This window comes from Cyanistes caeruleus, chromosome 6, assembly GCF_971803275.1.
Source record: "Cyanistes caeruleus chromosome 6, bCyaCae1.hap1.1, whole genome shotgun sequence".
Lineage (NCBI taxonomy): Eukaryota > Metazoa > Chordata > Aves > Passeriformes > Paridae > Cyanistes > Cyanistes caeruleus.
Window position 1 is genome coordinate 66401994 of NC_141706.1, and position 16592 is coordinate 66418585.

Sequence of the window (16592 nt, forward strand, 5' to 3'; positions counted from 1 at the left end):
GAACTATTTGTTTCCTTCAATTTCATTTATTTAAAGAAGAAAAAAAAAAAAAAAAAACCCTGGTAATTCATCAGAAGTCAGAATTTCCTGTTTGCTTTCCAAACAGGCGAATTAATCCCGTTTCGAACTGCATGCCAGACCGGGAGCTGTACGTGGTTCCTAAATTGCACTAAAAGCAAAAAAAAAAAGCTACAAAGCTTTTGTCCCTTCATCTCCCCACTTTTCCCAGTCTGTGGTCAGTCTTGGGGTCAGCAATGATGGCCTGGACAGCCACGATGGCTTCGTTGATTTTGGTTTGCAGCTCGCGGAGCTCCTCGATGTGCAGCAGGCGGAGAATTTGGGCGGCTTCGTTGATAACAGCGTCTGGGGAAAGGCACAGAGAGGACTTGGAATTTTATCCACTGTTTTCTCCATCATTTCCAGCTCACAGGAGGGATTTAAGGAAGTTTTAATGCCCTGCATGTTGTTCCTGCTGGTGGTTTTCCAGCCTGGGAACAGAGAGCAACTTTCCCTGCTCCAACTGACTTTGATCTCCAAACTTTTCCCAACCCTGCTGCAGCCCAGGGTCAGGGAATGAGGGAATCACAGGCTGGAGTGGGCTGGAAGGACCTGAAGGATCATCTCATTCCAACCTCCCACCCCAAGGGTGGTGTGAAACATTCCAAGCACTGATTTGAGTGAGGTGGAGCAGAAGTGGAGCCCCAGTGGAGCCCCAGATCACCTGGCTGGTCCTTATCAATAATCCATCAGATTTACCAATAATCCTTCAGGTTTACCAATAATCCATCAGGTTTATCAATAATCCATCAGGTTTACCAATAATCCTTCAGGTTTACCAATAATCCATCAGATTTATCAATAATCCATCAGGTTTACCAATAATCCATCAGGTTTAACAATAATCCATCAGGTTTCTCAATAATCCATCAGGTTTATCAATAATCCATCAGGTTTATCAATAATCCATCAAGTTTATCAATAATCCATCATGCCATGCCCACTTGAGCTGCCTCGATGGGATTTTAGGAAAAAAGAGGCAGCAGAAGAAATTTGGGGGGGGAATCTGAAGTCGTTTGGGGTCATTTCAGGAAGGTTTGGGGTAATTTCAGGGGGATTTGGGGAAGTTTGGGGGATTTGGGGTTATTTCAGGAAGGTTTGGGGTCATTTCAGGAAGGTTTGGGGTCATTTCAGGGGGGTTTGGGGAAGTTTGGGCTCATTTTGGGGGGATTTGGGGTCATTTTGGGGATCATTTGGGTCATTTCAGGAAGGCTTGGGATCATTTCAGGGGGGTTTGGGATCATTTCAGGGGGGTTTGGGGAAGCTTGGGATCATATTGGTGGGATTTGGGGTCATTCCAGGAAGGTTTGGGGTCATTTCAGGAAGGTTTGGGATCATTTCAGGAAAGTTTGGGGTCATTTCAGGGGGGTTTGGAGTAATTTTGGGGATCATTTGGGTCATTTCAGGAAGGTTTGGGGTCATTTCAGGCAGATTTGGAGTCATTTTGGGGGGATTTGGCATCATTTTGGGGACCATTTGGGTCATTTCAGGAAGATTTGGGGTCATTTCAGGAAGGTTTGGGGTCATTTCAGGGGGGTTTGGGGAAGTTTGGGGTCATTCTGGGGGGATTTGGGGCAATTCCAGGAAGGTTTGGGGCCATTTTAGGCAGATTTAGAGTAATTTGGGGGTGGATTTAGCATCATTTTGGGGATCATTTGGGTTATTTCAGGAAGATCTGGGGTCATTTCAGGCAGATCTGGAGTCATTTCAGGCAGATTTGGAGTCATTTTGGGGGGATTTGGCATCATTTTGGGGACCATTTGGGTCATTTCAGGAAGGTTTGGGGTCATTTCAGGGGGGTTTGGGGTAGTTTCAGGCAGATTTGGGGAGGTTTGGGCTCATTTTGGGGGGATTTGGGGTGATTTCAGGAAGAGGAAGGAAATGGAAGCAGCACAGCTGTCCTCTGCTGGTAGCAGCAGGATTTACAAACAGCGGGATGCATTCCTTGGGATGCCATTAAAAGCTGGTTTTGAAACAGATTCCAAACAGCTTCAGGCTGGTTTTTAGGATTTAGGCTTTGCTGTTCCAACCCCCAGAAACGCTCAGGAGTGCTCATAAATAACCAGCTGGGAGGGAGGAATTCTTTCCACTCCAGAGTTTTTTACTGTCCACATCAGCTCTGGATTTGACAGTAATAACTCTGTCAAAGGCAAACATTCCCATTTAAAAGTCACATTAGGAGCAGTGCTCACCTCCCGTGTCAAATCCAAGAATGTGCTTTTCCAGAGCAACAGGCAGACCCTGGAAAAAGGGAAAAAAAAAATATAAAAATGTGTGAAAACTCATTTTAGATGGTTGGTAAATAAAATCAAGTACTACAGCAGGTAACTGGGGGAGAAAAAAACGGGTTTTGCTTTGACAAAAATGTGTGGAAAGTTTGGAAAGTCACCCTGGTTGGTGAAAAAACTCCCTTTGTGTCCTGAAACACCAAACCCAGAGTGTTATTAAAGAAAAATCTTCCTGCTCAAGAATCCCTCCTTGGATACACAGTGCCTGCATTCAATCCTTAAAAGGCCAGGACTGGGAGCCATCACCCAATCCAGCAGCTTCCCAGGAAAACAAAACTTTTTCTTAGAAACTTCTGCCTTTCAACAGCTGCCAGGGGCTGATTGCAAAGAGCTGCAGAAATTCTCTGTAATCGAGTTTTGCTGAGCTCACAACATCCCCAGAAGCATCTGCTCAAGTGCTAAGCTTAGGAATAAAGCAAAATATTTCATTTTTCTAAACATTTTCTCTATTAAAACATTTTCTCTATGAGAACATTTTCTCTGTTTACATTTTCTCTATTAAAACATTTTCTCTATTAAAACATTTTCTCTATTAAAACACTCCAAGGTAAAAAAAAAAAAAAAAAAAAAATTTATTTGTGGTTATTTCTAAGCATTGCTCTGTTTCCTTTGACCAGCTGCAGAGGAGTGGTCACACTAAATCATTACTCAGGGAGCTTCAACATGCACTTAAAATTAGATTGAAACATTCCAAATCCCAGAATTTGCTTTTACTACCCTCATTAAATTGTTTTTTTTTTATTTCAACATTTGCCAAAAGCTTTGTGCTTTGCACAACAAAAACGCTGGAGCTCCACAGAATTAATTTCTGTAGGCTGTAAAGCTTTTGGACAATGAAAATTTCCTTTAATGGAGAAGAGATAGAGGAAAAAAAAATAATATAATGTGAGTTGATCAAAACACACATTAAACACAAACTGGTGGCTGCAACTCATTTGCAAAAAGTGGGGTTTTTTATAGTAAAAATCCACGTTCAGCTGCAATCTAAAAAATCCATCTCCACTCTTAAAATCAGGGATAAAAATGCCACTAAAGCCACTTCAGAAAGATTCCAGGAATATCAGACTTCCTACATGGATATTTTATTTTTAAGAATTGTGGTTTGTACTTCCAAGGAGCTCCCTGCCAGCCTGGGCTGTTCTCGAGTCACACAATCAGGAAAAAATTCTGACATTTTTTGTCTTTTATTTTATTTCTGCCAGGTTCCTCCTGCTCCACCTGGCAGAAGGAAATTCCTTATCCTCCCTTCTTCCCAAACTCCCTGAGTTTGAACCTTTTTGGGAAGCTGCCTTTGGAATCCCCTCAGCCCATCACGATCCTAAACTAAAAAAAAAAGAGCACTTTTACATCAGGAATTCCACACACAACTCCATTTCCAGCTTCATTCCCCACTAATTTGATTTATGAATGCTGCACAACATTTGGGCCATTTACAAATCAGTCAAAACCTGAAGAATAAATCTAATTTTCCTTTTTTTTTTTTTTTTTTCATTTTTAAATTCCCATCCCAGCCATCCTCTCTATTTTGGAGATATTTCCTTTTCTTTTTTTTTTTCCCTTTCATTTTTTCTTTCATTTTTTTTCATCTTTTTTTTTTTCCTTTCATTTTTTTTTTTCCCTGGCATTTGAAGATGTTGATTGTCCTTCCTGGCACAGATTTTCCTGCTCCTAACCACCCTCTTTTCTCCACAGCCCTTGGAATGTGGCATTCCTAAGGAAAATAGGAAGACAGAGCCATCTCAGCCCTGCTGATGCTTTCAAGACCCATCAGACATCAACAATTCCCTGGCAGGACAAAAAAAAAAATTCCCTGCTCCTCCAAGAAAATCCCATTTTGATCCCAACTCTGCAGCTATGAAAACAAACAAGCAAAAGCTGGTTTTTATTAACATTACAGGACATAAAAATGAAGACAACAGGCTCGGCTGCTTTCTCATTTTCCTGATCTTTGAAGAGTTTTGTGGATTCCCAAATCCAAAACTTTGATTTACCCACTCAACGCTTCTGGCAACTGGGAGCACCTGTGATTCCCACTTGGAAAACACCATCAGCAGGGTGATGATAAGAAAAAAAATAATTTAAAAAAAATGTAAATGGATTGTTGTGAGCAGCTAACAAAAAAATGAAGGAATTTGGGCTCTTTGAGCAGATCCAGCTGCTTTAGCAGGGATGCTCGTACCCATACACCTGCAGGGAAGGTGAGGCTGCATCTCCCAGCCTTTCCCAGCTCTTCCAAATGCTGGAGAGACCTGGAATGATGAGGAAATCACAAACTGAAAACCCACAGTCAATCCCTGGAACACCTTCCCAACAGACAGCTGGTGGTTAGCAAAGAATCCTGCAAAAATCTGAGTTTAAGGGCAGAAATTTCCTTTACAGCTCCTTTTTTTGGGGAAGAGAGGAGGGAGGAGCTGGATTTCCAACATCCCATTCCTTGAGCACGTATGAGGTGTCCATATGAAGCAAGACACTCCATACAAGGAATATTTCAACCTCTTCATGCAGCCCACGCTGCTGAATCCAAGGGAAAAATTCCAAGGGGAAGCCAGGTCGTGCATTTCTCCTCACACTACAGGCCTGCTGCACTCAACAGTCAGGATAATCCTCTGGAAAATAACTCAGGGAAGAGCTATTCCATGATTTCTCACACAGCTCTATTTGTATTCCAACAGGACAAAACCAGCCTAGTGCTCTCCATCATCCCCTGGATCTGCTGGAATCAGGATGGTTGGGAATAAAAGAAGCTTCCACCATCCTCCAGAATGAAGTGTTGGAACAGAACTGGTTTTGGCTGAGGGGACAGAGCTGTATCTTCATTAATTCATACGGAATAATTAATAATTAACCCTGGCCATGGGTACAAACCTCCTTGGACTGGCTGGCTTTGGCTATGGCATCCTGTGTCAGGCGCTCCTGAACCAGAATCCGAATTGCCTGGGAAAAACATGGAAAAGGGGACAGGAATTAATTCATGTCTTGAGGCATTTCTCAGGAATTCCAAGGGGAAAAAAAAGAGACACAATTATAACCTCAAACCCAGTTTTGGGACAGGGTTTTGTTTTTTTTTTGGAAAACTTTTCCAGCCCTTAAACCTTTCCATTTAGGAATAATCTTGGCACGTAAGATCTCACCCAGGTGTGGAAAGCAGTTTAAGCACAAGTGACAAGGACACTGATTTCACACCATTAATTCCTGCCACTCCTGGGACAGAAAATACAAGGAATAGCCTGGAAATCTTGGGAGTTTTAGCCTGGAGAAAAGGAGGCTGGGGAGGGTGACAGGAGGGAGGAGCCAGGTGGGGATTGGGTTCTCCTCACAGGGAACAAGAGACAGGACAAGAAGAAACAGCCTCAAGCTGTGCCAGGGGAGGTTTGGGTTGGATTTTAGGGAAAATCTCTGCATGGAAAGGGTGGACAGGTGTTGGAAAGGGTTGCACAGTGGTGCAGTCCCCATCCCTGGAGGGATTTCAGAGCTGTGACATTTGGGGACACGTGGCAGCGGTGGCAGCGCTGGGAATGGCTGGGCTCGATGATTTCAAGGTCTTTTCCAACCTAAACGAATCCATGATTCCAAAATGAGCTGATCAAAAGCCCAGAGCAGCAGCATCAATCTTGTTTTCCTGAGTTCTCACACCTTTAACTCTGCAGCAATGAGGCTTCTCCGGGAAGGAAATGTTGCATTGGAAAAGAAATGTTGCCTTGGGAAGGAAATGTTGCCTTGGGAAGGAAATGCTGCCTCAAGAAGAAAATGCTGCCTTGGGAAGGAAATGCTTCTGCCAGCATCTTTTAGGAGGTGCTGAACCTCTCAAATGCAGAGAAACCTGGAGCAAAGCTTCCCAGGCAGGCTTGGAAAAGACTGAGAGCAGAAAGGAATTAATTTTAGCCTCGGGAACAAGAGCAGCCTTGACTTTGACAATCCTGGTGCTCATCTGTTTTCCCTGGCTGCAGCACATGGGGTGAAATCCTATCACAGCTATCAGTTACTGATACCTACAGCTCCAAATGCCTCCAAAAATATCTGCAGGAATACCATTTCCACAGGAAAGAAGAACTGGCTCTGTCAAACACATTCCTCAGCCTCTCCCTGATGAGCAGCCAAAAGTGACAGAAGCAGCTCCGTGTCTCTCCCCCAGGATTTCTCCCAGTTTTGGTCATGATTAAAGTTGAGCTGATACCAGAAAGTTGTCACTTAATTACTTCTAGAAATCTCTTCCCTCAAGGAAGTGGCCTGGACAAAGGAATGGTTTGATGGGGAGTGCAATTCCAGCAGTGAAACCAGACCTTGTGGAAGAGAATTCCAAGTGTTTTTGGCATTGGGAAATATCCAACTGTGTCCCACAGATGCTTTCTGATCAACTTGCCAGGTTGAAATGAAGAAAATGGGATTTTCTAAATCTCTGCTCACCCTGGCCAGATGTCTGTGGTGTTCCTGCACCCTCTGGCTCTCCCAAAACATCCACTCCTGAGTGGCCAAGCTTGGATAGGGATCAGAAATTCCCTGCAAACCTGCTTATTGTGGGGGAGAATTAAAGACTTCGATTGACACCTTCTAATATCCTCACCTCAACCCTCAAACCAGCCTTGCATTGTTCCTGGAATGTGGATTTGCACTGCAGGAATCCACTCTCACTGGAATTAAAATTTAAAAAATCAGGCTGTTTTTTGCCCAAATCTGTCTGAACAAAAGAGATGTGGAAAGAAGTGACATAAATGTAAATACATTTATGCAGAATTATACACCCAGTTAAGTTTGGCAGCCCTGGGAGAAGATCTGAAGGAATTTTGATAAGAGCTGAGCTCGTTCACGCTGCAAATCCTCAATGTCACCACACCCAGGCTCTCCTCTCCCTACCTGATATCTGATTTTTGTGGGGTTTTGAGTGGTTTTTGGTTGATGTATGAGATCTCCACGCTCCTTCAAGTTTGAAGAAGGATATTTTGGGAAGGGAAAAGTAGGAAACCATGAGGAGAAGGAGAAAACAAATGGATGGAATCACTGCAGGCTGAGAATTCCTTAAGAAATCAGGTTACCATAACACTCTTCCAAGAGTTACAGACTTACACTAAATAAACTTCAATTTTTTTGGTTTCTCCAAGATAAGTTTAGCAAATATCACAACTATTGTCATGAACTGAACTTCATGAGTTTGTTTTGGGTTTTTTTTTTCAGTGAAATGTTTTCATTTTAATGCCAAACAAAACTAAGTTTATTCCCATATTATGACATGATCAAGTAGGAACTTGGGATTTTACACTCTCATCAATAATATAATAATTTAATAAAATACAATATGGGTTTGACCCCAAATCCAGAGAGTTCCAGCAGAAATTTTCTTAAAGGCATAAAAAAAGATGCTTTAGAAAATTAAATTATCCTATTTAGTGCATTTAAAAGCACTCATAAATTGCCAAAACTAAATTAAATTGAATAATGACAAGAAGTAAACAATTCATAGGACCAAAAGAAATTAAATTGAATCATGACAAGAAGTAAACAATTCATAGGACCAAAAGAAAAAGGAAACTTTGTGGCTCCTCCCTTGGATGTTGTTTTAAAACATCATTTAAAACATCCTTAACTTTTAAATTTTCAAGTTTCTTTTAATTTCTAGCACTGGAACAGAACCTTCTCCTCTGAGGATGCTCCTTAAGGAACTCAGCTAAAATTGTTTACCAGGATAATTCCCCTGCATGAATTTCCATGATTTATCTTCTGTGTTCTCATCTGCTTGAAAAGACAGAGATGGTTTTGATTTTTTCCTATCTTTGCCTAAAAAAAATTCATATTTATCAGTAATTCAAGCTATGAACACACACCAGGAACTGGGGAAAAGAAAGGAAAAAGGAGGTGGGAAAAGTGTGAAACTCACCTTGAGCATCACCAAGTAATCATCATGTCTCTGGATCTGAAGCAGATTGGCCAAAGCCATCACTCCAGCCTTGAAATCAGGATTATTCACTGGAAAAAATAAGGATTATCATTCAAAATAAGGATTATCATTCAAAAGAAATGATGATTTATTTTGGTTTAACTAATTCCAGCAAGCAGGATTGCCTTCCTGACTCCTGGATTGCTCTTAAGGATGGACAAAGGCAATTCTTCACCATCCTTGAAGTGTTCAAAAAACAAGGATGTGGCATCTGGGGATATTTGGTGGTCAATGGGGATTTTCCAATCTTAATTCCACGATTCCAAGGCCATGGATACAGAGCAGTGAGGAAACAATTTGGCTACAGAGCAATCAGCACTGGGCTACATAACCAGGTGAAGTGTTTGAAATAAATAATAACAAATAAAGCAATTTACATATAAATAAATAAAGCAAATTACAGGCAGATATTCTCTTCTGTACATTATTCGCACGTTTTTTATCGTTTTGTATCTTTTTATCCCTGCAGAGCAGAACTCTGCTGCTGGTGATGGAGGAATGGAAAAAGATTTGGAAGATTTAGGGTTGATTTTAGCAGCTCTTTCCCACCACTTTGATTTATTGTGATTGTGCCTAGCAGGAAAAAAAAAAATACTAAATTTTTTATGACAGAACAGCTGGGGAAGACTGAAAATCCTGACAGCATGGAAGTAACTTGGATATTTTTATTTCTTAAGGCATCTTGCTCTTTCTCCCTCACCTACAATAAGTAATTTTGATTTACAGAGCAAAGCTGCTCACGTAAATGTTCAATCCTGTATTCCTAAAGCTTCAAAATGGGGCTGTAAAATAAAAATCTGCATCACAGGATTAACCAAATTCCACTCTGAGGAACACACTTCCCATCCAGGAGCTTGTGGCACACTCACCATCCAGGTTAATCAGTGGCTCTGCATTTTTTGCTGTGTTGTCAGCGTTTTTAGCACCATCAGGGGTGGAATCCTTGTACTTATCAGCTGCAAAATGAGGAGGAAAACACAAAAATCATCAGGGCTGATGGCAAAAAGTACTAATTCAAAAGTTTAGCATGGAGCTGTGGTGGTACAGCTTTGGGTTTTTGGGGTGTGCTGGTTGCCCAAGACCCTTGTGGGATCATAAACTGAGATTTTTGGGATTATAAACTGGGATTTTGGGGCTCCCCATCAATGACACCAAAAGCTGCTGCTCCAGGGAGCTGCCCCAGGAGCTCCCAGCTGCAGAGAGATTCCAGGAGCAGCCTCAGAGCCTGCTCCACACTTTGATTTAGGGCATGATTCTCTTCATTGCAGCCTCACCCCAGAAGGCTGAAGGAGATCTGATCTCCCAGATCTGCCACTTTTAAAACCCATCAGTTCCACTGCCAGGGCCCTCAAGCAGAGATCAAGAATTAGGGGATGATGTTGGTCCTGATGAGCAAATAAAGCATTTCCAGCTCAGGGTTTGTTTCCCAGCCCACACAGGGGTTTTCCTTTGGAGGATGGGATCTCCTGAACTCCTCCTTTTGCACACAATCCCGAGGGACAGACAGCTCAATTTGCCCATCATAAAGGACTAAGAATCAAATCTCAGGTATTTATTTCCCATCCCTGTTCTGGGCAGGGCTCAGCCCTGGCAGGAATGGAAGGTAATGGAAAAAACAGCACTTTGGCTGTTGTTATTTTGCCACCAATAATTCCATTTGTATTCCCACTCTCTCCACGAGGAGATGGAACTGCTGTGACTGGGGAGATTTAACTCCACTTTTTTTCATAACCTTGTCCCAGTTCCCAAGGGTTCCACATCCAACCTTTGTTAAAAATAAAAAAAAAAGGGGGTCTAAGAATAACTTCTGTAAATGTAGTACCAAATATAATGCATTTAATACACTTCAGAGGAAGTTCTCATAAAGGCAATCCCACAGGGAGAAAGGGATAAATATCTACAATGGGATTGGCTCAATCCAGAAATAAAGTAACAAATGCAATTTTGCTGCTCCAGTCCCCTGGGAGCTGAAAAGAAACAGTTCCTCTGAGTATGGGGTGGAAACAAACACGTGAAATTGTGTTTTATTTTTTAAAGAAGTTGAAACACACTCTTGACACCGGCTGATTTTGATGAAAACTTAAAACCAGCATGAATTTCTGCAGGGGAAGGCGTCCCTGCCCAGGCTCAGCGGCGTGTGTGACATCACAGCTCATCTGGTGACACGCTGGGGGGTGACAACTGCTGTCCCCCACCCTGCAGAGCCCGCAGGTGCCAGACAGGGATGGTGTGAGCAGGATGCCAGGGATGCCCAGCCTGGAGCAGTTCCTCTTGGTGGCCCTGGGGCTCAGCTGTTTCTACCCCGGCAGCAGCCCCCGCTCCTGCCCGCCCGCCTGGGCCACGCTGGTGTGGGATGTGCCCCCCCTGCAGCTGGAGGAGGACGGTGCCCACAGGGACATCACCGTGGCAGAGGTGATTTGTTGGAGCACCACAGCCCTGGGCCTGCTGCTCCTGGCAGCTTTCCTCAGCTGGAAAGCCAGGAACCGCTGGAGAAAGGTGAGGGCCACCAAGGTGGTGCCAGGTGGCCACGGGGACAAGGAAGGGCCAGCAGGCAGAGGTGGGGCCTGGCCACGTGGAGAAAACCAGGACAGGCTTAGCATTCCTGGGGATTGGAATGAGGTGGGGTTTAAGGGACATTCCAAGTCAAACCATTCCATGATTCCCACACAAGCTGCTCCCTGTCCCTGTCACCACGCTGTCACCCCGTGCCTTCCAGAGATTCGGCAGGAAGGATGGATGCTCCTGCAAGACCTCCAAGCTGCTCTCCCAGCTGAAGGAAAACCCTGTCTTGCTGAAATTCTACCTGAAGCACCTGCAGAAGTGCAGGACATCCTGTGTGGGAGTGTTCCAGGTCAGGCTGGGAGCCCAGGGGGTTGGACTGGAAGGAGTTTAGAGGTTCCTTTTAACCCAAATCTCTCTCTGATCCTCCAGAGAAAAGAGCAAGAAAATACAGGAGTGCTTCAAAGAGGAGGAGACGACACATTTGGCTCTTTGCCCACAGATTCCCAGCTCTAGGAAGGCTCCCAGGGAGGCTGGGCAGTGGATGGGGCTGCCCCAAAGCACAGGGACAGCACAGGGTTGATAATAAAGGTTGCAGGTGAAACTGTCTCCAGGGTAAATGGAACGTGGAACGGATGCCCTGAGGAACAGAGGGAGTGACCCCGCTCTGGGAATGCTGCAAAGCTCCTCCAAACCAAAGGGAAGGAATTCCTGACTGGGAGGGTGGGGAGGCCCTGGCAGAGATTCCCAGAGAAGCTGTGGCTGCCCCTGGATCCCTGGAAGTGTCCAAGGCCAGGCTGGACAGGACTTGGAGCAGCCTGGGATGGTGGAATTGTCCCTGCCTGTGGATCTTTAACATCCCTTCCAAACCATGCTGGGATTGTGTGAAATTCCTCAGAACCCCCCATTCCCCTCCCATTTTGAGATATTAAATGGATTCTCCATACCATTATCTCCATATTCCAGCCTCACAGCCAAGCCAAGGAGCCAGTCCACCGTTTCTTGTCGTTCCTGTATTTTGAAGGGACAGTTCACATCTTTCATGTACTGGGGAGCAAAAAACAAGAGAAAACAAATGGATTTTAATGGATGAATCAGTTGGGAGCACAGAACTGCTGTGTGAACAGTCACTTTCCCACAGAAAACATTAATTAACAAGAGGTGTCACTGTGAAATTCCTGCTGTGGCAGCTGATCCATGTTGGGAGTGTCCCAATCCACCTCTAGCTCAGGTCTGGCACCTGGTAATGGAATTTTCTTTCTAATGAATGTTTTTTATTGTCAGGCTGCACCCAGAGAAGCCAGAACTCCCTTGCTTCACTCTCTGCTCATGTCACAGAGCAAATGGAACAAGGGAAAGGGGGAACAAACTGGAACAAAGCCTTCCCACCTGGAATGAAGCCACCTAAGGCTTCCACAAACCAGAGGATTCCCTGGAGCAGCAGGAGTAATTTTCCCTTTCTGAGGGATTGTGAACAACAAGAGAGGACAAAACCAGGCTGAGGTTCTGTCCCAGAACACGAGATCCAGCCCTGGCTGCTGCCAAGGCTCCCAGAAACCAGATGTGTTGACATTCTGTTGTGTCCCTTTGCTGCAGGGACAGAAGGGCCACACAGCTGGGAAAAGGCTGCCAGGGGCTGGAAAGCAGGGATTCCCTGGAAATTATGGAGAGGACACTCTCACTGAGCCAGGAAAGGCACCACATCAGCCCCAGCTGCCAGGAATTCCAAATATTCCCATTTATCTACAGGATACTGGAATAATTCAGGTTCTCCCTGAGCACTCCTGGGCAGTGAGCAAAGCGTTTCCAGGAGGGGGGGAAAAAAAAAATTGGGATGAATGGGCACTGGGAATCACAGAGCAGGGAAATGGGAACCAAGAGGAAACTCAAGAGCCTTGTGGTGGCTGCAAATGCTCAGGAGCACAGAGATCACCCAGAGTCCATCTGGATCCAGAAAATCCATCTGGAATGACAGGAGGTGCAGGGATGAGCCTTCCCCCACAGGCTGGCAAGGCCTGCAGGGGCCTCATCCACCTCCTTTTGCTACAGGAGGAGAATTAAAGCAGAAAAAAATTGTTTATTTGCAGTCAGTCTTCTTTCTGCTTCAAGAGCTGAATCAAATCAGGCAAAAAAAAAAAAAAAACCCAACAAAGCCTCAAACCAGATTGGGATGGATACTCCACCTATTAAACAAACAAGGCTGAGGGGAAACTATGCACAGAATCCTCCCATTGTAATAAACACCCCCAGTCTGGCCTCAATAATGCATTTAAATTCCTAGAAACGCAACAGGACAAATATCCAGAGTTATTTCCGTTGCACAGCTACAGCAGCTGTGAAAGATCATTTACACCAACATTTGTTTGGAGCAAGGAAATACCTTCTCAAAGGATTTGGGCCAGTCCTCGCTGTGGATGTTCCTCAGATTCCCTCGGTCCTCGATCTTGTAGTGTCTGATTTTCTGGTCCTCGAGCCAGACAATGAAATTCCTGAACTCTGTTTCATCTGTGGGGAGGAGAAAACAAGGCAGGAATTAAAAAAAATATCTCAAGGGTTTAAAAAAACCCAATGGGACCAAAAAAACCCAAGTTTTGATCCCATTCATACAAACCTTGACGCTTCTGAGTACTCTTACCATTAAACCCTCATATTCATATACCAAAATCCTGCTAAAATTGTGAATTCTCTGACCAAAAATCAACCCTGAGTGTTTTTCATTTTTCAAGCTGGCTGTAATCGACCTCATTAAAGGCATCAGCCAACTGATTATTTTTATTGGGAGTATAATTTATGAAGCACAGCAAGAAAGGTGAAAGAATAACAGAGAATTTGAGTTTCTAACTCTGTTTTTGGCACAGACACGACACACACAGCACTAACCCCCAGTTCCTCGCAAAAAACACAGCAGAAATTCACATTTTTTCCATTCACTGTCGCCTCCTCTTGCTCCAAATCCCGTCATTTGGGGGCTGGAATTCCACAATTCCGGAATTCCACAATTCCCAGGCTGTGGAGCACCCAGGGATGCTCAGGTTGGGTGACAGGAGCTCACAGCTCTGGGGTGGCACCGCTCCCTCAAAGCCCAGCTGGGCTGTTTTACCTCTGTTTGAGCTTTAGTCATGGAATTCTGGAATGGTTTGGTGGGAAGGGACCTTGGAGCCCAGCCCAGCCCACACCTTCCATCACCTCAGGTTCCCCAAGCCCCGTCCAGCCTCCCCCGGGCCCCCGCAGCCCCTCACCCCTGCAGTTGAAGCCGGCGGGGTTGTGGTAGTCGAGCGCCGAGAGCTTGCGGCGGAACATGGTTCCGGAGTCGGCCCCGATCCCGACCCGGATCCCGATCCCGATCCCGGATTCCGATCCCGACCCGGATCCCGATCCCGATCCCGATCCCGGTGCCGGCGCCGCCTCCCCCGCTCAGGCCGCGCCGACGGCACCGCACGGACCGGAACGAGGGGAACGCCCGCCCCCTGCGCCGCGCTCTGCTCGCCCATTGGTCAGCGCGCTGAGCGGCGGCCACTTCGACCAATCAGAGAGCGGAACGGGCTGCCGGGAGGGGAAGTGGCGGCGCTGCCTTGGGTATGGTCGCGGCGGCGGAGGGGACGGGGCTTGGGCGGGGCCTATTTGGGGCGGGGCCTGTAATGGGCGTGTCCAGAGAGGGGCGGGGCTTGGACTGACGTCATCTCGGCTCTGCGCTGAACTGGGAGCTGTACTGGGGAGCACTGGGCGCTATACTGGGGGGCACTGGCTGCACTGAGCTGTACTGGGAGCTAATCTGGGCGGTACTGGGAGCTGTCCTGGGGGAAAGTGGGAGCACTGAGTTGTACTGGGGGCACTGGGAGCACTGAGCTATACTGGGAGCTGTACTGTGGACACTGGGAGGTGTCCTGGGGGGTACTGGGGTCACTGGAAGCTATACTGGGAGCACTGGGAGCTGTCCTGGGATATACCACGAGTTCTGGGAGCTGTACTGGCAGCACTGAGCTGCACTGGGGAGCTCTGGGAGCTTTATTGGGAGCCATACAATGGGGTACTGGGAGCACTGGGGAGCCTTCCAGGAGTGGTGTCAGCAGGGCAGGGGCTCCCTGTCAGCCTCCTTCTGCTTTTTGGGAATTCCAGGATGGTTTGGATGGGAAGGGACATTAAAACCCATCCAGTTCCACTCCCTGTCATGGCAGGGACACTTCCACTGTCCCAGGGTGCTCCAAGCCCTGTCCAACCTGGCCTTGGACACTTCAGGGATCCAAGAGCAGCCACAGCTGCTCTGGGCACCTTGTGCCACCACTCTCCCAGCCAAGAATTCCATATATCCAACCTAAACTTTCCATTTTTTCTCTTTGAACCTGTTATTCCTTGTCCTGTCGCTGCAGTTCCCGAGGAAGCGTCCCTCTGGAGCCAGCAGTGACGTTCAGCTGAGCAGGACACAACAACTCCAGCATGGAGAAAAGGAGCTTGGGCCCGTCCCCACGGTGCCCTCAGCCACACGAGTGTCACACAGTGTCCCCGGCACCACGAGTGACGAGGACGGAGGCAGTGACACCTCCTGCCTTCATCACCCTCGGATTCCAGCCCGGATTTGGGGATCCCAAAAGGTGGAGTCCATTTGGGAACAACCCTTCCTGCAGCGGCCCACGGGACAAACCCACACAGCCAGGAGATGCGCTGTGCTTCTCCTCTCGCCGCTGCAGAGCTAATGAACGCAATTAGCGCAGACGGGTTTATTCTCATTAGGGAGCCGGGCAGAGCCCGACTCCGGCGGGAGCAGCGTCTCACCCACGCTCTCCATGGAAGCTCCACACCTCCTCCTGCTCTGGATGCTGCTGGCTCCGAGGTGCTGCTGAAGCCTGGGGAGGTGAGGATGGAAAGGAGCAAGTGTTGGAGCTGGAGAGGAGCCAGGGAACAGCTGAGCTGCCTGGCAGGCGAGGAGAGACTTGGCTCCTTCCTTCCCAGAGACACCATTTCGCTTTGAAGCTGCTCTGATGGACACGGGAAAGGATGGAAGGGCTGGGAGCTGATCTTGCTGCTTGTCAGGATGCTTGGAAAGCTGGGATGTCGGCACAGATCCATGCTGGGCTCGGGGTTGGTGGTTTTATTTCAGAAGCCAAGGTGCCACCTTGTTCCAGGCCCCAGGAATGAGCTGAGGCCAAGCAGCCTCAAAATGTGTCCAGTGGGAAAAAAATTTTCCCAGTGGGAAAACACTCAACCCTGAGGGTCCTGTGAAGCTGAAGGGAAAATTCAGGATGTGGGGAATTTGGTAGGAGCAGTGTTTGATCCTGTGATCAGGAGGTGTTTTGGTAGCAGAAGAAGGAAAAATCACAAAATGGAATCGAAATCCTGGAATGGTTTGGGTTAGAAAGGATTCAAAACCCATCCAGTGCCACCCCTGCCATGGCAGGGACACCTTCCACTGTCCCAGGTGGCTCCAAGCCCTGTCCAGCCTGGCCTTGGGCACTTCCAGGGATCCAGGGGCAGCCACAGCTGCTCTGGGCACCCTGTGCCAGGGCTTCACCTCCCTCCTAATTAAAAAAAAATTCCTTATATCTGAGTCTGAATCAACCCTCTTTTAGTTTAAAACAATTTTTGACGTCTCTCCAGATCCTATAAAAATCTGTCCTTCTTTAGGAGGTTCCTGTAGACCCTGGAAGGGGCTCTGAGGTTTTCCTGGAGCCTTCTCCAGGTGAGCATTCCCAGCTCTCCCATCCTGGCTGCAGAGCAGAGGGGCTCAGCCCTTGGAGCAGCTCCGTGGCCTCCTCTGGATTTGTGCTGAGTGCCAGGGAGAAGATGGAAAGAGAGGGGAGAAGGGATGGACACCGAAATTGGAA

The 16592-nt window shown here is 46.6% G+C and overlaps 2 protein-coding genes across 2 annotated transcripts; one reads left to right on the plus strand and one right to left on the minus strand.

Annotated features, from left to right (window-relative positions):
• Positions 1–6: 6 nt before the first annotated feature.
• On the minus strand, positions 7–14245 carry RTRAF (RNA transcription, translation and transport factor). Its single transcript, XM_086891710.1, has 8 exons — positions 14013–14245; positions 13154–13278; positions 11721–11820; positions 9144–9230; positions 8215–8303; positions 5211–5279; positions 2250–2298; positions 7–363 (listed from the first exon to the last, which is right to left on the minus strand). Exons 1-8 carry the CDS (start codon positions 14071–14073, stop codon positions 209–211), a joined length of 735 nt encoding a protein of 244 aa, XP_086747836.1. The 5' UTR covers positions 14074–14245; the 3' UTR covers positions 7–208.
• LOC147652797 (uncharacterized) lies at positions 10453–11377 on the plus strand. Its single transcript, XM_086891711.1, has 3 exons — positions 10453–10770; positions 10991–11125; positions 11206–11377. Exons 1-3 carry the CDS (start codon positions 10513–10515, stop codon positions 11287–11289), a joined length of 477 nt encoding a protein of 158 aa, XP_086747837.1. The 5' UTR covers positions 10453–10512; the 3' UTR covers positions 11290–11377.
• Positions 14246–16592: the final 2347 nt, after the last annotated feature.

Coding starts and splice junctions, on each gene's coding strand:
- LOC147652797 (XM_086891711.1), top strand. CDS start 10,513: ATGCCAGGGATGCCCAGCCTGGAGCAGTTCCTCTTGGTGGCCCTGGGG. Junction 10,771..10,990: donor CCAGGAACCGCTGGAGAAAG/GTGAGGGCCACC, acceptor CGTGCCTTCCAG/AGATTCGGCAGGAAGGATGG. Junction 11,126..11,205: donor CCTGTGTGGGAGTGTTCCAG/GTCAGGCTGGGA, acceptor CTGATCCTCCAG/AGAAAAGAGCAAGAAAATAC.
- RTRAF (XM_086891710.1), bottom strand. CDS start 14,073: ATGTTCCGCCGCAAGCTCTCGGCGCTCGACTACCACAACCCCGCCGGC. Junction 8,304..9,143: donor GCCACTGATTAACCTGGATG/GTGAGTGTGCCA, acceptor TATTTTTTCCAG/TGAATAATCCTGATTTCAAG. Junction 5,280..8,214: donor ATTACTTGGTGATGCTCAAG/GTGAGTTTCACA, acceptor TGTTTTTCCCAG/GCAATTCGGATTCTGGTTCA.